Below are 24,155 nucleotides of genomic sequence, written 5' to 3' on the forward strand. Positions count from 1 at the left end.
AAAAAATGCTTGAATAAAACAGTTTTTTAAAATAAATAATTACAAATAAAAAAATGCTTGAATAAAACAGTTTAAAAAAATGCTTAAATAAAACTGGGTTAAAAAAATGTTTGAATAAGGCTGAAAAAAGGAAGGAAAAAAGGAAAAAAAAATTCTTGAAAAAAAATGTTTTTTCCAAATAAAAAACAAAAAATGCTTGAATAAAACTGGGTTAAAAAATGTTTGAATAAGGCTGAAAAAAGGAAGGAAAAAAAATTCTTGAAAAAAAATGTTTTTCCAAATAAAAAACAAAAAATGCTTGAATAAAACTGGGTTAAAAAATGTTTGAATAAGGCTGAAAAAAGGAAGGAAAAAAAGGAAAAAAAATTCTTGAAAAAAAATGTTTTTCCAAATAAAAAACAAAAAATGCTTGAATAAAACAGAGTTAAAAAATGTTTCAATAATGCTGAAAAAAGGAAGGAAAAAAGGAAAAAAAATTCTTGAAAAAAAAAATGTTTTTCCAAATAAAAAACAAAAAATGCTTAAATAAAACTGGGGTTAACAAAAAAAATGTTTGATTCAAAAAAGGTTTTAAAAAAATAAAACTGATTTAAAAAAAAAAATCAAATAAAAAATGCTTGAATAAAACTGTTATAAAAACAAAAATAAACTAAATAAAAAAAATGTTTGAATAAGAACAGATACTACACTTGATTTTAGCCAGAATTGGTTTTAACAATCCGTGGGTCCTCTGTGGAACATCTGAAGTAAGGCTTCCCGGATTTGTTTGTTCTTGGCGCTGTAGATGACGGGGTTGAGCATGGATGGGAAGAACAGGTACGCATTGGCCAAGAGGGTGAGAAATAATGGTGAGACGTCTTTTCCGAACCTATGTACCAGGGACAGCGCCACCATAGGGGCATAGAACAGAAGCACAGCACAGAGGTGGGACACGCAGGTGTTAAATAACTTATAACGGTCCACTTTGGTGAGGTGAAGGACGGCTCGGACTATCAGAATGTAGGACAAGACAATAAGCACGGCGTCCAGCGTAACCGTGCAGAGGATAACCATGAGACCATACATGATGTTGAAGGCATTGGTTCCATGACAAGCCAACTTCATGACATCCTGGTGCAGGCAGTACGGATGGGACAGGGCATTACCCTCGCAGTAGGGCAGGAATTTCAGGCTGAACACTGGTGGGATGTGGAGAAGGGTTCCCCGGAGGGCAGAGGCGAGACCAACCTTGGCCACAGCCGGGCTGGTAAGAACGGACGCGTATCTTAAAGGATGGCAAATGGCGACGTACCGATCGAAGGCCATGGCCACCAGGAGCGAAGACTCGGTGATGGAGAGCGAGTGGATGAAGAACATTTGCAGGAGGCACAGCTGAGATTTGATGACCTCGTGGTCAAAGAGGAAAACGGCCAGGACCGAGGGGCTGGTGACCAGGGTGAAGAGAAGGTCGGTGACGGCCAGCATGGAGAGAAGGAAGAACACGGGTTGGTGGAGTTTGTAATCTCTGAGGATCACAAGAAGGATCAGAGCGTTCCCGATGATGGAGGTGAAGAACATGAAGCAGAATGGAAGTGAGATCCAGCCGTAGAGTGACTCCAGCCCCGGCACGCCCGTCAGGAGGAACGTGGCCGGGATTTGGCTCTTGTTTGGCAACATGGTGAAAATCTGTCAGGGAAGGAAATGTAATAATACTAATTAAATCTTAAAAAACGGTTAATAACTGCGGAGACAAAAAAAAATCTTCAACCCAATCACCAAAATCACCAAAACCACCAAAAATCACCAAAATCACCAAAACCACCAAAATCACCAAAATCACCAAAATCACCAAAACCACCAAAATCACCAAAATCACCAAAATCACTAAAAACACCAAAATCACCAAAATCACTAAAAACACCAAAATCACCAAAATCACCAAAACCACCAAAACCACCAAAATCACCAAAATCACCAAAACCACCAAAATCACCAAAATCACCAAAATCACTAAAAACACCAAAATCACCAAAATCACTAAAAACACCAAAATCACCAAAACCACCAAAAATCACCAAAATCACCAAAACCACCAAAATCACCAAAATCACCAAAATCACCAAAATCACCAAAATCACTAAAAACACCAAAATCACCAAAATCACTAAAAACACCAAAATCACCAAAATCACCAAAACCACCAAAACCACCAAAATCACCAAAACCACCAAAATCACCAAAATCACCAAAATCACTAAAAACACCAAAATCACCAAAATCACCAAAACCACCAAAACCACCAAAACCACCAAAATCACCAAAATCACCAAAACCACCAAAATCACTAAAACCACCAAAATCACCAAAACCACCAAAACCACCAAAATCACCAAAACCACCAAAACCACCAAAATCACCAAAATCACCAAAATCACCAAAATCTCATAGCAGTCCTCTACAAAGACCTTATCACCGGCCCAAAAACACCAAACTGGATCCTTGGACCATTCTCCACCCCTACATTTACTGCGGTCAGGTGGAAGATCCAGCCTAAAGCCGGCCACACACGGGCCCCGAATGTCGGGTCACATCGGTTGGTTCAATAAACACCCGGCTGACCTTCGGCCTGTGTGTAAGGCAGCCGGTTTCCAACAGAAGGCGGCTGATTGGACGGGTGGAAAACCAGGATGAGAGCCCTGACCGGAGGGTTCCGGTGAGGGGCCTGTCCCCCCTTCCCCCCCCATCAGAACACAAAAGAACAGCGAGGGAGATCACTAGACGAACGTCGGATCGCCCCACCCCCTAGTCCTGGCCCTGCCAATCAAAGCACCCTGTACCATGTGATTAGCTGTAACCAATCACAGCATCACAATAATAAACAAGCTATCAGGAATAGAAGTGATTCATGATAGTTCAAACTATTGCTAATAACAACGATCATCACTGTTGTAACCCAATAACGGTGTTAAAAAAAAAAAAAAAAATCTCTGATCACCCCCATGATGACAGTATGTAAAAAAAATAAAAGAAAAAAAAGGTAAAAAAAAGAAAAAAGTAAAAAAAAAAAGTTTTAAAATTGAATAAAAAAATATATTTATTTATTTTGCATACAGTCATCAGAATTTTAAAAAATCTAATGAAAATCATTTTTTTTTTTTTTTTTTACATGCTGTTACAAGTCAGTATTCCTGATCACCACTATCACTATGGTGACAATGTATGTAAAATAAAAATGTAAAAAAAAGGAACAATTTTTTAAAACAATAATGAAAATCATTTATTATTATATTTTTTTTTTTTACATACCTTCACAATTCAGTTTTTCCGATCACCACCATCACTATAGTGAGGTGACACTGAACTACTCTGATGATAGCATGTGAAAAAAAAATGTAAAAAAAAAGTTTTAAAATTGTAACAAAAATGTATATTATTATTACTATGTTTTTTTAATTTTTTTTTTTTTTTTTTTACATGCTGCCACCAGTCAGTATACCTGATCACCACTACACCAGTTATATGATGGCGCTGTATTGCATTGGTGACATTATGTAAAAAACAAAACAAAAAAACTCTCATTGCCCCCCCCCCCCCCCAAGAGTAGTACAGTGTATGATACAATGTATGTATGTAAAAAAAAAAAGAAAAGAAAGGAACAATTTTTTAAAAAAATTATGAAAATCATTTTGTTTATTTTATTATTATTATTTTTTAACATACTGTCACATGTCAGTATCCCTGATCACCACCATCACTATGGTGACACTGAACTACTCTGATGATAGTATGTGAAAAAAAACGTTTTAAAATTGTAACAAAAATGTATATTATTATTATTATTACTATTTTTTTTTTTTTTTTACATGCTGCCACCAGCCAGTATCCCTGATCACCACTACACCAATTATGTGATGATGCTGTACTGCATTGGTGACATTATGTAAAAAAAAAAAAAAAAAAAAAAAAAAATCCCTGATTGGCCCCCCAGAGTAGTACAGTATCAATATGTATGTAAAATAAAAATGTAAAGAAAGGAACAATTTAAAAAAAAAATGATGAAAATCATTTTTTTTTTAAACATTGTCACATGTCAGTATCCCTGATCACCACCATCACTATGGTGACACTGAACTACTCTGATGATATTATGTGAAAAAATATTTTTAAAAAAGTTTTAAAATTGTAGCAAAATTATTATTATTATTATTATTATTTTTTTTACATACTACCACCAGTCACTATCCCTGATCACCACTACACCAGTCATATGATGATGCTGTACTGCACTGAATAGTAGGATGCTCAATGATAGTATGTAAAAAAAATAAAAAAATAAAAAAAATAAAGAAAAAAGTGAATCAAATTATTATTATTATTATTATTTATTTTTTTGTTTTTACATGCTGCCATCAGTCAGTATCCCTGATCACCACTACACCAATTATGTGATGATGCTATACTGCATTGGTGACATTATGTAAAAAAAAAAAAAAAAACAAATCCCTGATTGGCCCCCCAGAGTAGTACAGTATCAATATGTATGTAAATATAAAATGTAAAGAAAACTAACAATTTTTTTTAAAAAAAATATGAAAATCATTTAGTTTTTTTTTTTTTTTTAAACACGGTCACATGTCAGTATCCCTGATCACCACCATCACTATGGTGACACTGAACTACTCTGGTGATATTATGTGAAAAAAAAATGTAAAAATAGTTTTAAAATTGTAACAAACATTATTATTATTATAATTATTATTATTATTTTTACATACTACCACCAGTCACTATCCCTGATCACCACTACACCAGTCATATGATGCTGTACTGCAGTCAATAGTATGATGCTCAATGATAGTATGTAAAAAAAAAAATAAAAAAAAATAAAAAAACAAAGAAATAAATTAATCAAATTATTATTATTATTATTTATTTTTTTGTTTTTACATGCTGCCATCAGTCAGTATCCCTGATTACCACTGCACCAGTCATATGATGATGCTGTACTGCACTCAATAGTATGATGCTCAATGATAGTATGTAAAAAAAAATAAAAAATAAAAATAAAGAAAAAAGTGAATCAAATTATTATTATTATTATTATTATTATTATTATTATTATTATTTATTTTTTTGTTTTTACATGCTGCCATCAGTCAGTATCCCTGATCACCACTACACCTGTTATATGATGGTGCTGTACTGCACTGAATAGTATGATGCTCAATGATAGTATGTAAAAAAAAAAAAAATAATAATAAATAAAGAAAAAAAAGTGTATAAATTATTATTATTATTTTTTTGTTTTGTTTTTGTTTTTACATGCTGCCACCAGTCACTATCCCTGATCACCACTACACCAGTCATATGATTATGCTGTACTGCACTGAAAAAAAGTGTATAAATTATTATTATTATTTTATTATTTTTTTGTTTTGTTTTTTGTTGTTTTTGTTTTTACATGCTGCCACCAGTCAGTATTCCTGATCACCACTACACCAGTCATATGATGGTGCTATAATGCACTGAATAGTATGATGCTCAATGATAGTATGTAAAAAAAAATAAAAAAAATACAAAAATAAAGAAAAAAGTGAATCAAATTATTATTATTATTATTATTATTATTATTATTTTTTTTTTTTTGTTTTTACATGCTGCCACCAGTCAGTATCCCTGATCACCACTACACCTGTTATATGATGGTGCTGTACTGCACTGAATAGTATGATGCTCAATGATAGTATGTAAAAAAAAAAAAAGAAATAAAGAAAAAAAAGTGTATAAATTATTATTATTATTATTATTTATTTTTTTTGTTTTTGTTTTTACATGCTGCCACCAGTCACTACCAGAAAAAAAAGTGTATAAATTATTATTATTATTATTATCATTTTATTTTTATTTTTTTGTTTGTTTTTTGTTTTTTTTTGTTTTTGTTTTTACATGCTGCCACCAGTCAGTATCCCTGATCACCACTACACCAATCATATGATGACGCTGTACTGCACTGGTGACATTATGTAAAAAAAATAAAAAAATCTCTGCTCACCCCCCCACAGAGTAGTACAGTGTTACTGTAATGACACTGAACTACTCCGATAACAGTATTTGAAATAAATAAATAAATAAAAAATAAAAAGTTTTAAAAATGTAAAAAAAAAAGTAAAAAAAAGTAAAAAAAGTACCACGGACAGTACTCCGTACTCAGGATGTTTAGGAGGAGCTGCCATATTGATATTCTTGTTATGGACGAGGCCACCTTGATTCTTTGAAATCTTTTTCTTTTGTCCTCACCTGATGTGTACGGAGCAGGTAGGAAGGGGTCAGGATGGACAGACGGAAGGGTCCGGTGATGTGCAGGTTCTGAGGAGACTTCCATCTATGACTTCCATCCAGGATCTTCTCTTCTGATCGATGTGTCGGCTCCATTTATATATCTCCCCTCGTGGTCCTCGGGGGCGATCCATCGTCTGAGGTTTGGTCTCTGAAGATCTGAGACGGCTTCTTGTCTAATTATAAAACACGGAGAGAGAGAGAGAGAGAGAGAGAGAGCGAGAGAGGGAGCGCTATACTCCGGGGCTCAGATCTCAGGGAACTCGCTGCCAACTTCTACCGTCCCCAAAAGTACCAGCCAATCGGGAGAGAGAACTTCAATAACAACGTCTACTTGAGGACAAGACCTGCAGATTGATGGACGCCTCCCGGATCAGGTTGTTGGTAAATGAGAAGAACGGGAGGTGGACGGTCTAGAGGCCGCCATGATCATAAAGGCAATGACCGGTGTTAGCGTCGTAATGGGACAATCCGCCATTACAGGGGTCTCCAAACTTTCGAAACAAGGGGCTAATTTCAGGGGCGAGCCCGTCCGTTAAGGGTGCCCCCCCTATGAATGATGGATAGGTTGATGCACTGCATGGATCTAACTATGGCTGCCGCCGCCACCCCCTATTCAGACGTCCAGAGACTCTAATAGGCTTCCCAATAGGTGGACTCGGAGGGCGAATGAATATTTGCTTTTCTAACACTGAACCTCCTCTCCGCCAGTCGGGTAGCGCAGGTCTAATACCTGTTACCTGATTGGCTGAAGGCACAGGCGCTCTGATTGGATGCCTAGCAAAATGAAAAGACAGAGGAGGGGGAAGCATGAAGGACACAGGAGCCGTCCCACAGCTCACCACCGTCACCCGCTGCCGTACCCGCCACTAAGATGAGGTAAGGGCGGGCAGACAGCGGGCGGTCGGGGGTCACAGCGGCTGAATATGATGGGCTCAAGTGACTGCATTTGATGGGTACAAGTGGCTGCATTTGATGGGCACAATGGCTGCATTTGATGGGCACAAGTGGAAGTATTGGATGGGCACAAATGGCTGCATTTGATGGGCACAAGTGGCTGCAGTTGATGGGCACAAGTGGCTGCATTTGATGGGCACAAGTGGAAGTATTGGATGGGCACAAGTGGCTGCATTTTATGGGCACAAGTGAAAGTATTGGATGGGCACAAGTGGCTGCATTTGATGGGCACAAGTGGCTGCATTTGATGGGCACAAGTGGCTGCATTTGATGGGCACAAGTGGCTGCATTTGATGGGCACAAGTGGCTGCATTTGATGGGCACAATGGCTGCAGTTGATGGGCACAAGTTGAAAGTATTGGATGGGCACAAGTGGCTGCATTTGATGGGCACAACAGCTGCAACTGATGGGGGTCTTTTTCAGTATTTTTCAGTTTGTTTATGCCCCCCCAAAAATGTTGAGCACCAGCCGCCACTGGCTAATTTTTTGTCCTTCAGGCTTTAGAGGGGCTATACTGTGGCCAGTGGGAGTGGAAATTTCCCTGGCATCAGTGGAAGTAAACATCACCACCTTTCGTATTAGTTGGAGGAATAGTACCTTATCGTTGGCAGCATTGGGAGGAATTGAGCCCCATTGTTGGTGTCAATGGCAGAAATGGTGCCCCATTGCTATAGCTAATGGGAGAAATGGTGCCAGTTGTTGGTGTCAATGGGACAAATGGTGCCCCAGTGTTATAGTCAATGGGAGAAATGGTGCCCCCTTGTTGGTGTCAATGGGAGGAATAGCGCCCTATTGTTGCTGTCAATCAATGGGAGGAATAATGCCCCGTTGTTGGTGTCAATGGGAGGAATAGCGCCCTATTGTTGCTGTCAATTAATGGGAGGAATAATGCCCCATTGTTGGTGTCAAAGGGAGGAATAGTGCCACATTGTTGGTGTCAATGGGAGGAATAGTGCCCCATTGTTGGTGTCAATGGGAGAAATGGTGCCCCATTGTTGGTGTCAGTGGGAGGAATGGTGCCCCATTGTTGGTGTCAATGGGAGGAATGGTGCCCCATTGTTGGTGTCAATGGGAGGAATAATGCCCCGTTGTTGGTGTCAATGGGAGGAATAGCGCCCTATTGTTGCTGTCAATCAATGGGAGGAATAATGCCCCATTGTTGGTGTCAATGGGAGAAATAGTGCCCCATTGTTGGTGTCAATGGGAGGGATAGTGCCCCATTGTTGGTGTCAATGGGAGGAATAGTGCCCCATTGTTGGTGTCAATGGGAGAAATGGTGCCCCATTGTTGGTGTCAATGGGAGGAATGGTGCCCCATTGTTGGTGGCAATGGGAGGATTGGTGCCCCATTTTTGGTGTCAATGGGAGAAATGGTGCCCCATTGCTATAGCTAATGGGAGAAATGGTGCCAGTTGTTGGTGTCAATGGGACAAATGGTGCCCCAGTGTTATAGTTAATGGGAGAAATGGTGCCCCCTTGTTGGTGTCAATGGGAGGAATAGCGCCCTATTGTTGCTGTCAATCAATGGGAGGAATAATGCCCCATTGTTGGTGTCAATGGGAGGAATAGTGCCCCATTGTTGGTGTCAATGGGAGGAATAGTGCCCCATTGTTGGTGTCAATGGGAGAAATGGTGCCCCATTGTTGGTGTCAGTGGGAGGAATGGTGCCCCATTGTTGGTGTCAATGGGAGGAATGGTGCCCCATTGTTGGTGGCAATGGGAGGATTGGTGCCCCATTTTTGGTGTCAATGGGAGAAATGGTGCCCCATTGCTATAGCTAATGGGAGAAATGGTGCCAGTTGTTGGTGTCAATGGGACAAATGGTGCCCCAGTGTTATAGTTAATGGGAGAAATGGTGCCCCCTTGTTGGTGTCAATGGGAGGAATAACGCCCTATTGTTGCTGTCAATCAATGGGAGGAATAATGCCCCATTGTTGGTGTCAATGGGAGGAATAGTGCCCCATTGTTGGTGTCAATGGGAGGAATAGTGCCCCATTGTTGGTGTCAATGGGAGAAATGGTGCCCCATTGTTGGTGTCAGTGGGAGGAATGGTGCCCCATTGTTGGTGTCAATGGGAGGAATGGTGCCCCATTGTTGATGACAGTTGGCAGAATAGTTGAACAGTGGTAGAAATAGTGCCCCAAGGGCTAGATAAAGGCAGGCAAAAGGCAACATCTGGATCCCGGGCCGTACTTTGGAGACCACTGCACTATTATACATACATAAACATACACTATATTCCCAAAAGTATTGGGACACCTGCCTTTACACGCACATCCCAGTCTTAGTCTGTAGGTGTCAGGGACATGGCCATCGCAGGGCTGGCAATGTTGCCCAAATCCAACATGGGCGCCCACAGAGAGTTCAGATGCGTGCAGGAGCACGCGCCGCACATCGGTGTGCATCGATGCACATCGGCGCATGCGCAATACGACGCGTGCGTGGCGGCGCGCGAGTGGCGTGACAGACACTGGCACCAACTGCCCTATTTAAACCAGCCACTAGAGACAGAAGATTGCTGGATTATCTCAGCTTCCCTGTGGGCCTTGTGATTCCGTTTCCTGACCTGTGGACTACCCGTTATTGATCCGGCTCGCCTTGACCTCACTTCCTGATATCCCGGTTTGACCTTTTGGCTCGCATCTGGACTTTGCTCCTGTTCCTGTCTCCTGTGTATGACCTCGGCTTACCCCTGTTTATGTTCCGGAACGGATTTATCCTGTATGACCTCTGGCCTGGCTCCTGGCTTCTCCTCTTACCAAGCACCGCAAGTCCAGCTATTGCTATCTCCCTGCTACAGCCCCCCCCCCCCCCCAGTGACCAGATCATCTGACTACAAGCACATGGCAAGCCATGCTTCTTCCAGCACCGTGCTCCCCGTCTCCAACTCCAGGGGCGCGCTGCTCTTAGCCACAAGGGGAGCCCTCTTAGCATCTTGATCTCCATACCTGACAGTAGGGTCCGATATTGAGTTGGCCCACCCTTTGCAGCTTCAACTCTTCTGGGAAGGCCGTCCACAAGGTTTAGGAGGGTGTCTATGGGAATGTTTGACCATTCTTCCAGAAGCGCCTTTGTGAGGTCAGGCACTGATGTTGGAGGAGAAGGCCTGGCTCGCAGTCCCCGCTCTAATTCATCCTGAAGGTGTTCTATCGGCTTGAGGTCGGTCAAGTTCCTCCACCCCAATCTCGCTCATCCATGTCTTTATGGACCTTGCTTTGTGCACTGGTCCAAATCATTTGGTGGAGGGGGGGTTATGGTGTAGGGGGAGGGGGATTATGGTGTGGGGGGTTGTTTTTCAGAGGTTGGTCTTGTCCCCTTAGTTCAAGTGAAGGGAACTCTTAAGGCGTCAGCATACAAAGACATTTTGGACAATTTCATACTCCCAACTTTGTGGGAACAGTTTGGGGACGGCCCCTTCCTGTTCCAACACATGACTGCCCCCCAGTGCACAAAGCAGGAACTAGCTTGAGGGTTAAATCCAACCTCTGCCCTCCCCTTCAGTTTTGCACAGTCATACCCGCTCCTCTCCTGGACTAAAACGGCTTCCTCTGATTTCACCGCACACTGTGAGCTTCTCCCACTGTGCAGTATAAGCTGCTGTAAAATACAAGGAAGTTAGAAGGGTCCTGCTCATGACAGCTTGTAGGTAGGTGCAGTCTGTACTCCCCACTGTAGGTGGCGCTCGACTAAAGCAGCAATGCAGAAGGGGAAGGAAGTCATGAGGAGCTTGGTTCCTCTATGATTTCCTGCAGTCAGTATGGGGACAGTTGTCTGATTGGACGCTGGTGCCCAACGTGACCTTGGCAGCTGTCATGGGTCATTACGGTGTCAAACATCAGAGTATTTGAGACGGCAGCTCCTGGGGTTTTGTGCACTTTATGCCAGTAGCTGGTGTAGGGACAGGATCCCCGTCTGCAGGGACAGCGCATAGTTACAGGGAGGATGTGGGAAAGTGCAGGGACAGTGCTATCTCCACTTAGGAAGATTGGATTCAAGAGTTCCAGAGGATGGGAAAGGCTCTGGAGAAGTCCTGGAGGAGAGCATGGGACGGGGTGACAAGGGAGATAGAGAGAAGGAGGTTTTGGGTGTATTGGAAAGGACGGTTTTGTTATATTGTTAGAAGTTGTGGATGGTTTTGTAGCTTGTTGTTAGTATTATGATTATGAATATTCAGATTTTTATTCATTGGGCAATCAGAAGCCAGTGGAGGTACTGGCAGAGAGAAGTGGTGGGCTCTGAATGGAGGTCAGTGGAGGGATTGGCAGAGAGAAGTGGTGGGCTCTGAATGGAGGTCAGTGGAGGGATTGGCAGAGAGAAGTGGTGGGCTCTGAATGGAGACCAGTGGAGGGATTGGTAGAGAGGGGTGGAGGACACTGAATGGAGGTCAGTGGAGGGATTGGTAGAGAGGGGTGGAGGACACTGAATGGAGACCAGTGGAGGGATTGGTAGAGAGGGGTGGAGGACACTGAATGGAGACCAGTGGAGGGATTGGTAGAGAGGGGTGGAGGACACTGAATGGAGGTCAGTGGAGGGATTGGTAGAGAGTGGTGGAGGACACTGAATGGAGGTCAGTGGAGGGATTGGTAGAGAGGGGTGGAGGACACTGAATGGAGGTCAGTGGAGGGATTGGTAGAGAGGGGTGGAGGACACTGAATGGAGGTCAGTGGAGGGATTGGTAGAGAGGGGTGGAGGAAACTGAATGGAGGTCAGTGGAGGGATTGGTAGAGAGGGGTGGAGGACACTGAATGGAGACCAGTGGAGGGATTGGTAGAGAGGGGTGGAGGACACTGAATGGAGACCAGTGGAGGGATTGGCAGAGAGGAGTAGAGAACACTGAATGGAGACCAGTGAAGGGATTGGCAGAGAGGGGTGGAGGACACTGAATGGAGGTCAGTGGAGGGATTGGTAGAGAGGGGTGGAGGACACTGAATGGAGGTCAGTGGAGGGATTGGTAGAGAGGGGTGGAGGACACTGAATGGAGACCAGTGGAGGGATTGGCAGAGAGGAGTAGAGAACACTGAATGGAGACCAGTGAAGGGATTGGCAGAGAGGGGTGGTGGACACTGAATGAAGGCCAGTGGAGGTATGGTAGAGAGGGGTGGAGGACACTGAATGGAGGCCAGTGGAGGGATTGGCAGAGAGAAGTGGTGGGCTCTGAATGGAGGCCAGTGGAGGTATTGGTAGAGAGGGGTAGAGGACACTGAATGGAGACCAGTGGAGGGATTGGCAGAGAGAAGTGGTGGGCTCTGAATGGAGACCAGTGGAGGGATTGGTAGAGAGGGGTGGAGGACACTGAATGAAGGCCAGTGGAGGTATGGTAGAGAGGGGTGGAGGACACTGAATGGAGGCCAGTGGAGGGATTGACAGAGAGGGGTGGAGGACACTCAATGAAGACTGTTGGAGGGATAGTCAGAAAGAGATGGAGGACACTCAATGAAGGCCAGTGGAGGGATTGCCGGACAGGTGTGAAGGACACTGAATGGAGACCAGTGAAGGGATTGGCAGAGAGGGGTGGAGGTCAGTGGGGGGATTGGTAGAGAGGGGTGGAGGACACTGAATGGAGGTCAGTGGAGGGATTGGTAGAGAGGGGTGGAGGACACTGAATGAAGGCCAGTGGAGGGATTGGTAGAGAGGGGTGGAGGACACTGAATGGAGGTCAGTGGAGGGATTGATAGAGAGAGGTGGAGGACAATCAATGAAGGCCAGTGGAGGGATTGCCGGACAGGTGTGAAGGACACTGAATTGAGGCCAGTAGAGGGATTGCCAAACAGGTGTGGAGGACACTGAATTGAGGCCAGTGGAGGGATTGGTAGAAAGGGGAGGAGGACACTGAATTGAGGCCAGTGGAGGGATTGGTAGAGAGGGGTGGAGGACACTGAATGGAGGTCAGTGGAGGGATTGGTAGAGAGGGGTGGAGGACACTGAATGGAGGTCAGTGGAGGGATTGATAGAGAGAGGTGGAGGACAATCAATGAAGGCCAGTGGAGGGATTGCCGGACAGGTGTGAAGGACACTGAATTGAGGCCAGTAGAGGGATTGCCAAACAGGTGTGGAGGACACTGAATTGAGGCCAGTGGAGGGATTGGTAGAAAGGGGAGGAGGACACTGAATTGAGGCCAGTGGAGGGATTGGTAGAGAGGGGTGGAGGACACTGAATGGAGGTCAGTGGAGGGATTGGTAGAGAGGGGTGGAGGACACTGAATGGAGGTCAGTGGAGGAATTAGTAGAGAGGGGTGGAGGACACTGAATGGAGGTCAGTGGAGGGATTGGTAGAGAGGGGTGGAGGAAACTGCATGGAGACCAGTGGAGGGATTGGTAGAGAGGGGTGGAGGACACTGAATGGAGGCCAGTGGAGGGATTGGTAGAGAGGGGTGGAGGACACTGAATGGAGACCAGTGGAGGGATTGGTAGAGAGGGGTGGAGGACACTGAATGGAGACCAGTGGAGGGATTGGCAGAGAGGAGTAGAGAACACTGAATGGAGACCAGTGAAGGGATTGGCAGAGAGGGGTGGAGGACACTGAATGGAGGTCAGTGGAGGGATTGGTAGAGAGGGGTGGAGGACTGTGAATGGAGACCAGTGGAGGGATTGGTAGAGAGGGGTGGAGGACACTGAATGGAGACCAGTGGAGGGATTGGTAGAGAGGGGTGGAGGACACTGAATGGAGACCAGTGGAGGGATTGGCAGAGAGGAGTAGAGAACACTGAATGGAGACCAGTGAAGGGATTGGCAGAGAGGGGTGGAGGACACTGAATGGAGGTCAGTGGAGGGATTGGTAGAGAGGGGTGGAGGACACTGAATGGAGGTCAGTGGAGGGATTGGTAGAGAGGGGTGGAGGACACTGAATGGAGACCAGTGGAGGGATTGGCAGAGAGGAGTAGAGAACACTGAATGGAGACCAGTGAAGGGATTGGCAGAGAGGGGTGGTGGACACTGAATGAAGGCCAGTGGAGGTATGGTAGAGAGGGGTGGAGGACACTGAATGGAGGCCAGTGGAGGGATTGGCAGAGAGAAGTGGTGGGCTCTGAATGGAGGCCAGTGGAGGTATTGGTAGAGAGGGGTAGAGGACACTGAATGGAGACCAGTGGAGGGATTGGCAGAGAGAAGTGGTGGGCTCTGAATGGAGACCAGTGGAGGGATTGGTAGAGAGGGGTGGAGGACACTGAATGAAGGCCAGTGGAGGTATGGTAGAGAGGGGTGGAGGACACTGAATGGAGGCCAGTGGAGGGATTGACAGAGAGGGGTGGAGGACACTCAATGAAGACTGTTGGAGGGATAGTCAGAAAGAGATGGAGGACACTCAATGAAGGCCAGTGGAGGGATTGCCGGACAGGTGTGAAGGACACTGAATGGAGACCAGTGAAGGGATTGGCAGAGAGGGGTGGAGGTCAGTGGGGGGATTGGTAGAGAGGGGTGGAGGACACTGAATGGAGGTCAGTGGAGGGATTGGTAGAGAGGGGTGGAGGACACTGAATGAAGGCCAGTGGAGGGATTGGTAGAGAGGGGTGGAGGACACTGAATGGAGGTCAGTGGAGGGATTGATAGAGAGAGGTGGAGGACAATCAATGAAGGCCAGTGGAGGGATTGCCGGACAGGTGTGAAGGACACTGAATTGAGGCCAGTAGAGGGATTGCCAAACAGGTGTGGAGGACACTGAATTGAGGCCAGTGGAGGGATTGGTAGAAAGGGGAGGAGGACACTGAATTGAGGCCAGTGGAGGGATTGGTAGAGAGGGGTGGAGGACACTGAATGGAGGTCAGTGGAGGGATTGGTAGAGAGGGGTGGAGGACACTGAATGGAGGTCAGTGGAGGAATTAGTAGAGAGGGGTGGAGGACACTGAATGGAGGTCAGTGGAGGGATTGGTAGAGAGGGGTGGAGGAAACTGCATGGAGACCAGTGGAGGGATTGGTAGAGAGGGGTGGAGGACTGTGAATGGAGACCAGTGGAGGGATTGGTAGAGAGGGGTGGAGGACACTGAATGGAGACCAGTGGAGGGATTGGTAGAGAGGGGTGGAGGACACTGAATGGAGGCCAGTGGAGGGATTGGTAGAGAGGGATGGAGGACACTGAATGGAGACCAGTTGAGGGATTGGTAGAGAGGGGTGGAGGACACTGAATGGAGACCAGTTGAGGGATTGGTAGAGAGGGGTGGAGGACACTGAATGGAGGTCAGTGGAGGGATTGGTAGAGAGGGGTGGAGAACACTGAATGGAGGCCAGTGGAGGGATTGGTAGAGAGGAGTGGAGGACACTGAATGGAGACCAGTGGAGTGATTGGTAGAGGGGGGTGGAGGACACTGCATGGAGAACAGTGGAGGGATTGGTAGAGAGGGGTGGAGGACACTGAATGGAGGTCAGTGGAGGGATTGGTAGAGAGGGGTGGAGGACACTGAATGGAGGCCAGTGGAGGGATTGGTAGAGAGGGGTGGAGGAAACTGAATGGAGGTCAGTGGAGGGATTGGTAGAGAGGGGTGGAGGACACTGAATGGAGGTCAGTGGAGGGATTGGTAGAGAGGGGTGGAGGACACTGAATGGAGGTCAGTGGAGGGATTGGCAGAGAGGGGTGGAGGACACTGAATGGAGGCCAGTGGAGGGATTGGTAGAGAGGGGTGGAGGACACTGAATGGAGACCAGTGGAGGGATTGGTAGAGAGGGGTGGAGGACACTGAATGGAGACCAGTGGAGGGATTGGTAGAGAGGGGTGGAAGACACTGCATGGAGACCAGTGGAGGGATTGGTAGAGAGGGGTGGAGGACTATGAATGGAGACCAGTGGAGGGATTGGTAGAGAGGGGTGGAGGACACTGAATGGAGGTCAGTGGAGGGATTGGTAGAGAGGGGTGGAGGACACTGAATGGAGATCAGTGGAGGGATTGGTAGAGAGGGGTGGAGGACTATGAATGGAGGTCAGTGGAGGGATTGGTAGAGAGGGGTGGAGGACACTGAATGGAGATCAGTGGAGGGATTGGTAGAGAGGGGTGGAGGACACTGAATGGAGGTCAGTGAAGGGATTGGTAGAGAGGGGTGGAGGACACTGAATGGAGGTCAGTGGAGGGATTGGTAGAGAGGGGTGGAGGACACTGAATGGAGACCAGTGGAGGGATTGGCAGAGAGGGGTGGAGGACACTGAATGGAGGTCAGTGGAGGGATTGGTAGAGAGGGGTGGAGGACAATGAATGGAGGTCAGTGGAGGGATTGGTAGAGAGGGGTGGAAGACACTGAATGGAGGTCAGTGGAGGGATTGGAGGAGAGGGGTAGAGGACACTGAATGGAGGTCAGTGGAGGGATTGGTACAGAGGGGTGGAGGACACTGAATGGAGGTCAGTGGAGGGATTGGTAGAGAGGGGTGGAGGACAATGAATGGAGACCAGTGGAGGGATTGGTAGAGAGGGGTGGAGGACACTGCATGGAGACCAGTGGAGGGATTGGTAGAGAGGGGTGGAGGACACTGAATGGAGGTCAGTGGAGGGATTGGTAGAGAGGGGTGGAGGACACTGAATGGAGGCCAGTGGAGTGATTGGTAGAGGGGGGTGGAGGACACTGAATGGAGACCAGTGGAGGGATTGGTAGAGGGGGGTGGAGGACACTGAATGGAGGTCAGTGGAGGGATTGGTAGAGAGGGGTGGAGGACACTGAATGGAGGTCAGTGGAGGGATTGGTAGAGAGGGGTGGAGGACACTGAATGGAGGTCAGTGGAGGGATTGGTAGAGAGGGGTAGAGGACACTGAATGGAGGTCAGTGGAGGGATTGATAGAGAGGGGTGGAGGACACTGAATGGAGGTCAGTGGAGGGATTGGTAGAGAGGGGTGGAGGACACTGAATGGAGACCAGTGGAGGGATTGGTAGAGAGGGGTGGAGGACACTGAATGGAGGTCAGTGGAGGGATTTATAGAGAGGGGTGGAGGACACTGAATGGAGACCAGTGGAGGGATTGGTAGAGAGGGGTGGAGGACACTGAATGGAGACCAGTGGAGGGATTGGTAGAGAGGGGTGGAGGACACTGAATGGAGGTCAGTGGAGGGATTGGTAGAGGGGGGTGGAGGACACTGAATGGAGGTCAGTGGAGGGATTGGTGGAGAGGGGTGGAGGACACTGAATGGAGACCAGTGGAGGGATTGGTAGAGAGGGGTGGAGGACACTGAATGGAGACCAGTGGGTAGAGGACACTGAATGGAGGTCAGTGGAGGGATTGGTGGAGAGGGGTGGAGGACACTGAATGGAGACCAGTGGAGGGATTGATAGAGAGGGGTGGAGGACACTGAATGGAGGTCAGTGGAGGGATTGGTAGAGAGGGGTGGAGGACACTGAATGGAGGTCAGTGGAGGGATTGGTAGAGGGGGGTGGAGGACACTGAATGGAGGTCAGTGGAGGGATTGGTAGAGGGGGGTGGAGGACACTGAATGGAGGTCAGTGGAGGGATTGGTGGAGAGGGGTGGAGGACACTGAATGGAGACCAGTGGAGGGATTGGTAGAGAGGGGTGGAGGACACTGAATGGAGACCAGTGGGTAGAGGACACTGAATGGAGGTCAGTGGAGGGATTGGTGGAGAGGGGTGGAGGACACTGAATGGAGGTCAGTGGAGGGATTGGTAGAGAGGGGTGGAGGACACTGAATGGAGGTCAGTGGAGTGATTGGTAGAGGGGGGTGGAGGACACTGAATGGAGACCAGTGGAGGGATCGGTAGAGAGGGGTGGAGGACACTGAGCAGTTAGTAAGGTGGATGAATCTGGCAGCAGTATTCATGATAGACTAAAGGGGGAGGCCAAAGGAGTAGTGTCTTCTGGGAAGGAGCAGGTGGTCATGAAAGGTAGCAGAAGGGTCTAGTACTATGAATATGGAGTTAGAGCCATTTGGCAGTTATTGTAGTTCTTGTAGACAGTCCAGTGGCCAGGTCAGGACAGGACAGGACAGGTCAGGACAGGACAGGACAGGACAGGTCAGGACAGGACAGGTCAGGTCAGGACAGGACAGGTCAGGACAGGACAGGACAGGTCAGGACAGGACAGGACAGGTCAGGACAGGTCAGGACAGGACAGGTCAGGACAGGACAGGACAGGTCAGGACAGGACAGGTCAGGACAGGACAGGACAGGACAGGACAGGACAGGACAGGTCAGGACAGGACAGGTCAGGACAGGACAGGACAGGTCAGGACAGGACAGGTCAGGACAGGTCAGGGCAGGACAGGGGGGCGATTTTGTCATATAGGTGGTCAGCAGCAGAATAGAGAAATAAAGGGTGAAGGTGTCTTGTATGCTGCCTTCACATATTCAAACATTCCCATAGACACCCTCCTAAACCTTGTGGACGGCCTTCCCAGAAGAGGTGAAGCTGTTATATCTGCAAAGGGCCAACTCAATACTGAACCCTCCAGACTAAGACTGGGCTGTCATTAAAGTTCATGTGTGTGCAAAGGCAGGCGTCCCAATACTTTTGGGAATATAGTGTGTGTAAAGGCAGACGTCCCAATACTTTTGGGAATATAGTGTGTGTAAAGGCAGGCGTCCCAATACTTTTGGGAATATAGTGTGTGTAAAGGCAGGCGTCCCATTTTCTGTGTAGTAAAAGCACATCAATACATTGCAGATGTCTGGACTTTCTTGCTTTATTGAATAGGATTAGGAGAGAAATCCCCAGAGATTAGAGGAAGAAGGAGGGTGAGGGGAATAAGATGGGCGTGGGATGTATATGGGCGCACGTACCTCACCGTCCTGGTGTTTAGGTCATTTGCAGGTGGTGGTGACTGCAGTAAGGTGGGGAGGGTAGGAGTGTGGGTGATATGAATAAGCTGTGGGGTGGAGAAGAGGTCTAAACCCATGGTTCTCAACCTTGTCCTCAAGTACCCCCAACAGGCCATGTTTGCAGGTTTTCCTTTATCTTATAAATCAGAGTCAATGGCTTGTTATCTTGTACAGCTATCTAAGAGAAATTCCCAAATCATGGCCTGTTGGGGGTACCTGAGGACAGGGTTGACACCCTCTGGTCTAAAGTAATGAGAATTGAGGGATAGAGGATGCTAATATGAGAAGGGAAGGTAGAGGGATATAAACCGGTGCCAGTCGGTCGAGCTGCCTCCTGATAGGCCGTGGTGTCAATGGAACCCGGATGTGACGGCGGCCATGTGCAAGGGAGCTGACCCAACACTGGATCCCAGGTGGTGGTCGGATGTGACGGCGGCCATGTTCAAGGTAGCTGACCCAACACTGGATCCCAGGTGGTGGCCGGATGTGACGGCGGCCATGTGCAAGGGACCTGACCCAACACTGGATCCCAGGTGGTGGCCGGATGTGACGGCGGCCATGTGCAAGGGAGCTGACCCAACACTGGATCCCAGGTAATGGCCGGATGTGACGGCGGCCATGTGCAAGGGAGCTGACCCAACGCTGGATCCCAGGTGGTGGCCGGATGTGACGGCGGCCATGTGCAAGGGAGCTGACCCAACACTGGATCCCAGGTAGTGGCCGGATGTGACGGCGGCCATGTGCAAGGGAGCTGACCCAACACTGGATCCCAGGTGGTGGTCGGATGTGACGGCGGCCATGTGCAAGGGAGCTGACCCAAGACTGGATCCCAGGTGGTGGCCGGATGTGACGGCGGCCATGTGCAAGGGAGCTCACCTAACACTGGATCCCAGGTGGTGGCCGGATGTGACGGCGGCCATGTGCAAGGGAGCTGACCCAACACTGGATCCCAGGTGGTGGCCGGATGTGACGGCGGCCATGTTCAAGGGAGCTGACCCAACACTGGATCCCAGGTGGTGGCCGGATGTGACGGCGGCCATGTGCAAGGGAGCTGACCCAACACTGGATCCCAGGTGGTGGCCGGATGTGAGGGCGGCCATGTTCAAGGGAGCTGACCCAACACTGGATCCCAGGTGGTGATTGGATGTGACGGCGGCCATGTGCAAGGGAGCTGACCCAACACTGGATCCCAGGTGGTGACCGGATGTGACGGCAGCCATGTGCAAGGGAGCTGACCCAACACTGGATCCCAGGTGGTGACCGGATGTGACGGCGGCCATGTGCAAGGGAGCTGACCCAACACTGGATCCCAGGTGGTGGCCGGATGTGACGGCGGCCATGTGCAAGGGAGCTGACCCAACACTGGATCCCAGGTGGTGGCCGGATGTGAGGGCGGCCATGTTCAAGGGAGCTGACCCAACACTGGATCCCAGGTGGTGATTGGATGTGACGGCGGCCATGTGCAAGGGAGCTGACTCAACACTGGATCCCAGGTGGTGACCGGATGTGACGGCGGCCATGTGCAAGGGAGCTGACCCAACACTGGATCCCAGGTGGTGGCCGGATGTGACGGCGGCCATGTGCAAGTGAGCTGACCCAACACTGGATTCCAGGTGGCCGGATGTGACGGCGGCCATGTTCAAGGGAGCTGACCCAACACTGGATCCCAGGGGGTGGCCGGATGTGACGGCAGCCATGTGCAAGGGAGCTGACCCAACACTGGATCCCAGGTGGTGGCCGGATGTGACGGTGGCCATGTGCAAGGGAGCTGATCCAACACTGGATCCCAGGTGGTGGCCGGATGTGACGGCGGCCATGTGCAAGTGAGCTGACCCAACACTGGATTCCAGGTGGCCGGATGTGACGGCGGCCATGTTCAAGGGAGCTGACCCAACACTGGATCCCAGGGGGTGACCGGATGTGACGGCGGCCATGTGTAAGGGAGCTGACCCAAGACTGGATCCCAGGTGGTGGCCGGATGTGACGGCGGCCATGTGCAAGGGAGCTGACCCAACACTGGATCCCAGGTGGTGGCCGGATGTGACGGCGGCCATGTTCAAGGGAGCTGACCCAACACTGGATCCCAGGTGGTGGTCGGATGTGACGGCGGCCATGTTCAAGGTAGCTGACCCAACACTGGATCCCAGGTGGTGGCCGGATGTGACGGCGGCCATGTGCAAGGGACCTGACCCAACACTGGATCCCAGGTGGTGGCCGGATGTGACGGCGGCCATGTGCAAGGGAGCTGACCCAACACTGGATCCCAGGTGGTGGTCGGATGTGACGGCGGCCATGTGCAAGGGAGCTGACCCAACACTGGATCCCAGGTGGTGACCGGATGTGACGGCGGCCATGTGCAAGGGAGCTGACCCAACACTGGATCCCAGGTGGTGGCCGGATGTGACGGCGGCCATGTGCAAGTGAGCTGACCCAACACTGGATTCCAGGTGGCCGGATGTGACGGCGGCCATGTTCAAGGGAGCTGACCCAACACTGGATCCCAGGGGGTGGCCGGATGTGACGGCAGCCATGTGCAAGGGAGCTGACCCAACAATGGATCCCAGGTGGTGGCCGGATGTGACGGTGGCCATGTGCAAGTGAGCTGACCCAACACTGGATTCCAGGTGGCCGGATGTGACGGCGGCCATGTTCAAGGGAGCTGACCCAACACTGGATCCCAGGGGGTGACCGGATGTGACGGCGGCCATGTGTAAGGGAGCTGACCCAAGACTGGATCCCAGGTGGTGGCCGGATGTGACGGCGGCCATGTGCAAGGGAGCTGACCCAACACTGGATCCCAGGTGGTGGCCGGATGTGACGGCGGCCATGTTCAAGGGAGCTGACCCAACACTGGATCCCAGGTGGTGGTCGGATGTGACGGCGGCCATGTTCAAGGTAGCTGACCCAACACTGGATCCCAGGTGGTGGCCGGATGTGACGGCGGCCATGTGCAAGGGACCTGACCCAACACTGGATCCCAGGTGGTGGCCGGATGTGACGGCGGCCATGTGCAAGGGAGCTGACCCAACACTGGATCCCAGGTGGTGGCTGGATGTGACGGCGGCCATGTGCAAGGGAGCTGACCCAACACTGGATCCCAGGTGGTGGTCGGATGTGACGGCGGCCATGTGCAAGGGAGCTGACCTAACACTGGATCCCAGGTGGTGGCCGGATGTGACGGCGGCCATGTGCAAGGGAGCTGACCCAACACTGGATCCCAGGTGGTGGCCGGATGTGACGGCGGCCATGTTCAAGGGAGCTGACCCAACACTGGATCCCAGGTGGTGGCCGGATGTGACGGCGGCCATGTGCAAGGGAGCTGACCCAACACTGGATCCCAGGTGGTGGCCGGATGTGAGGGCGGCCATGTTCAAGGGAGCTGACCCAACACTGGATCCCAGGTGGTGATTGGATGTGACGGCGGCCATGTTCAAGGGAGCTGACCCAACACTGGATCCCAGGTGGTGACCGGATGTGACGGCAGCCATGTGCAAGGGAGCTGACCCAACAATGGATCCCAGGTGGTGACCGGATGTGACGGCAGCCATGTGCAAGGGAGCTGACCCAACACTGGATCCCACTTGGTGGCCGGATGTGACGGCGGCCATGTGCAAGGGAGCTGACCCAACACTGGATCCCAGGTGGTGGCCGGATGTGACGGCGGCCATGTGCAAGTGAGCTGACCCAACACTGGATTCCAGGTGGCCGGATGTGACGGCGGCCATGTTCAAGGGAGCTGACCCAACACTGGATCCCAGGGGGTGGCCGGATGTGACGGCGGCCATGTGTAAGGGAGCTGACCCAACACTGGATCCCAGGTGGTGGCCGGATGTGACGGCGGCCATGTGCAAGTGAGCTGACCCAACACTGGATTCCAGGTGGCCGGATGTGACGGCGGCCATGTTCAAGGGAGCTGACCCAACACTGGATCCCAGGGGGTGGCCGGATGTGACGGCGGCCATGTGTAAGGGAGCTGACCCAACACTGGATCCCAGGTGGTGGCCGGATGTAACGGCCGCCATGTGTAAGGGAGCTGACCCAATACTGGATCCCAGGTAGCCGGATGTGATGGCGGCCATGTGCAAGGGAGCTGACCCAACACTGTATCCCAGGTGGCCGGATGTGACGGCGGCCATGTTCAAGGGAGCTGACCCAACACTGGATCCCAGGTGGTGGCCGGATGTGACGGCGGCCATATGCAAGGGAGCTGACCCAACACTGGATCCCAGGTGGTGGCCGGATGTGACGGAGGCCATATGCAAGGGAGCTGACCCAACACTGGATCCCAGGTGGTGGCCGGATGTGACGGAGGCCATATGCAAGGGAGCTGACCCAACACTGGATCCCAGGTGGTGGTTGGATGTGACGGTGGCCATGTTCAAGGGAGCTGACCTAACACTGGATCCCAGGTGGCTAGATGTGACGGCGGCCATGTGCAAGGGAGCTGACCCAACACTGGATCCCAGGTGGCCGGATGTGACGGCGGCCATGTGCAAGGGAGCTGACCCAACACTGGATCCCAGGTGGTGGTCGGATGTGACGGTGGCCATGTTCAAGGGAGCTGACCCCACACTGGATCCCAGGTGATGGCCTGTGCAAATAAGCAGATATGAGGAACCCCAATCAGCCTCTGTTCAAAATATATCCGGTAGAAGAAGTCATGAGATTAGGCACATGGGGTGTATGCTGCAGTTCTGGCAAAATATGATATTAGTCTCTGAAGCCTGGGGACAAGTTTGATATACGCTGTGGGGCTGCTGTCCTCAGAGTTGGGCCAGCTCTGTAAACAAACACAAGAAGGAAAGTAGGGTAGGGTGACCAGACATCCCCGGTTTCCAGGGACAGTTCCCGGATTGAGGACACTGTCCCCGGGCCAAGTCTGTCCCTGGTTTTGTCCCTGGATTGGACTTGACCAGGGACTGGGGCAATTTCAAAGACAGTCAGTGCAGAATAAAAAATCAGAATTACACACCTCCGCTCCACCACTCCTACTAGCTTAGGGGGTGTATTTTTGCCTTATCTGCGCCCCTTTCTGATGATCATGTGCTGGTCAGAGCGGAGGGACTATTTCTTCAGTTTCGGGCGCATGCCCATTCAGCTCCGCTCACCTGTTCTTCTGCCTTGGCTCAAGTCCCGGCCAGCCG

At 49.6% G+C, this 24,155-nt stretch overlaps 1 protein-coding gene across 1 annotated transcript; it reads right to left on the bottom strand.

Annotated features, from left to right (window-relative positions):
- Positions 1 to 628: 628 nt before the first annotated feature.
- LOC143956727 (olfactory receptor 51G2-like) lies at positions 629 to 6,373 on the bottom strand. Its single transcript, XM_077466918.1, has 2 exons — positions 6,277 to 6,373; positions 629 to 1,665 (listed from the first exon to the last, which is right to left on the bottom strand). Exon 2 carries the CDS (start codon positions 1,654 to 1,656, stop codon positions 712 to 714), a length of 945 nt encoding a protein of 314 aa, XP_077323044.1. The 5' UTR covers positions 1,657 to 1,665; positions 6,277 to 6,373; the 3' UTR covers positions 629 to 711.
- Positions 6,374 to 24,155: the final 17,782 nt, after the last annotated feature.

This window comes from Lithobates pipiens, unplaced genomic scaffold (assembly GCF_037356315.1).
Source record: "Lithobates pipiens isolate NorthernLeopardFrog02 unplaced genomic scaffold, aLitPip1_a1.2 Scaffold_41, whole genome shotgun sequence".
Taxonomy (NCBI): domain Eukaryota; kingdom Metazoa; phylum Chordata; class Amphibia; order Anura; family Ranidae; genus Lithobates; species Lithobates pipiens.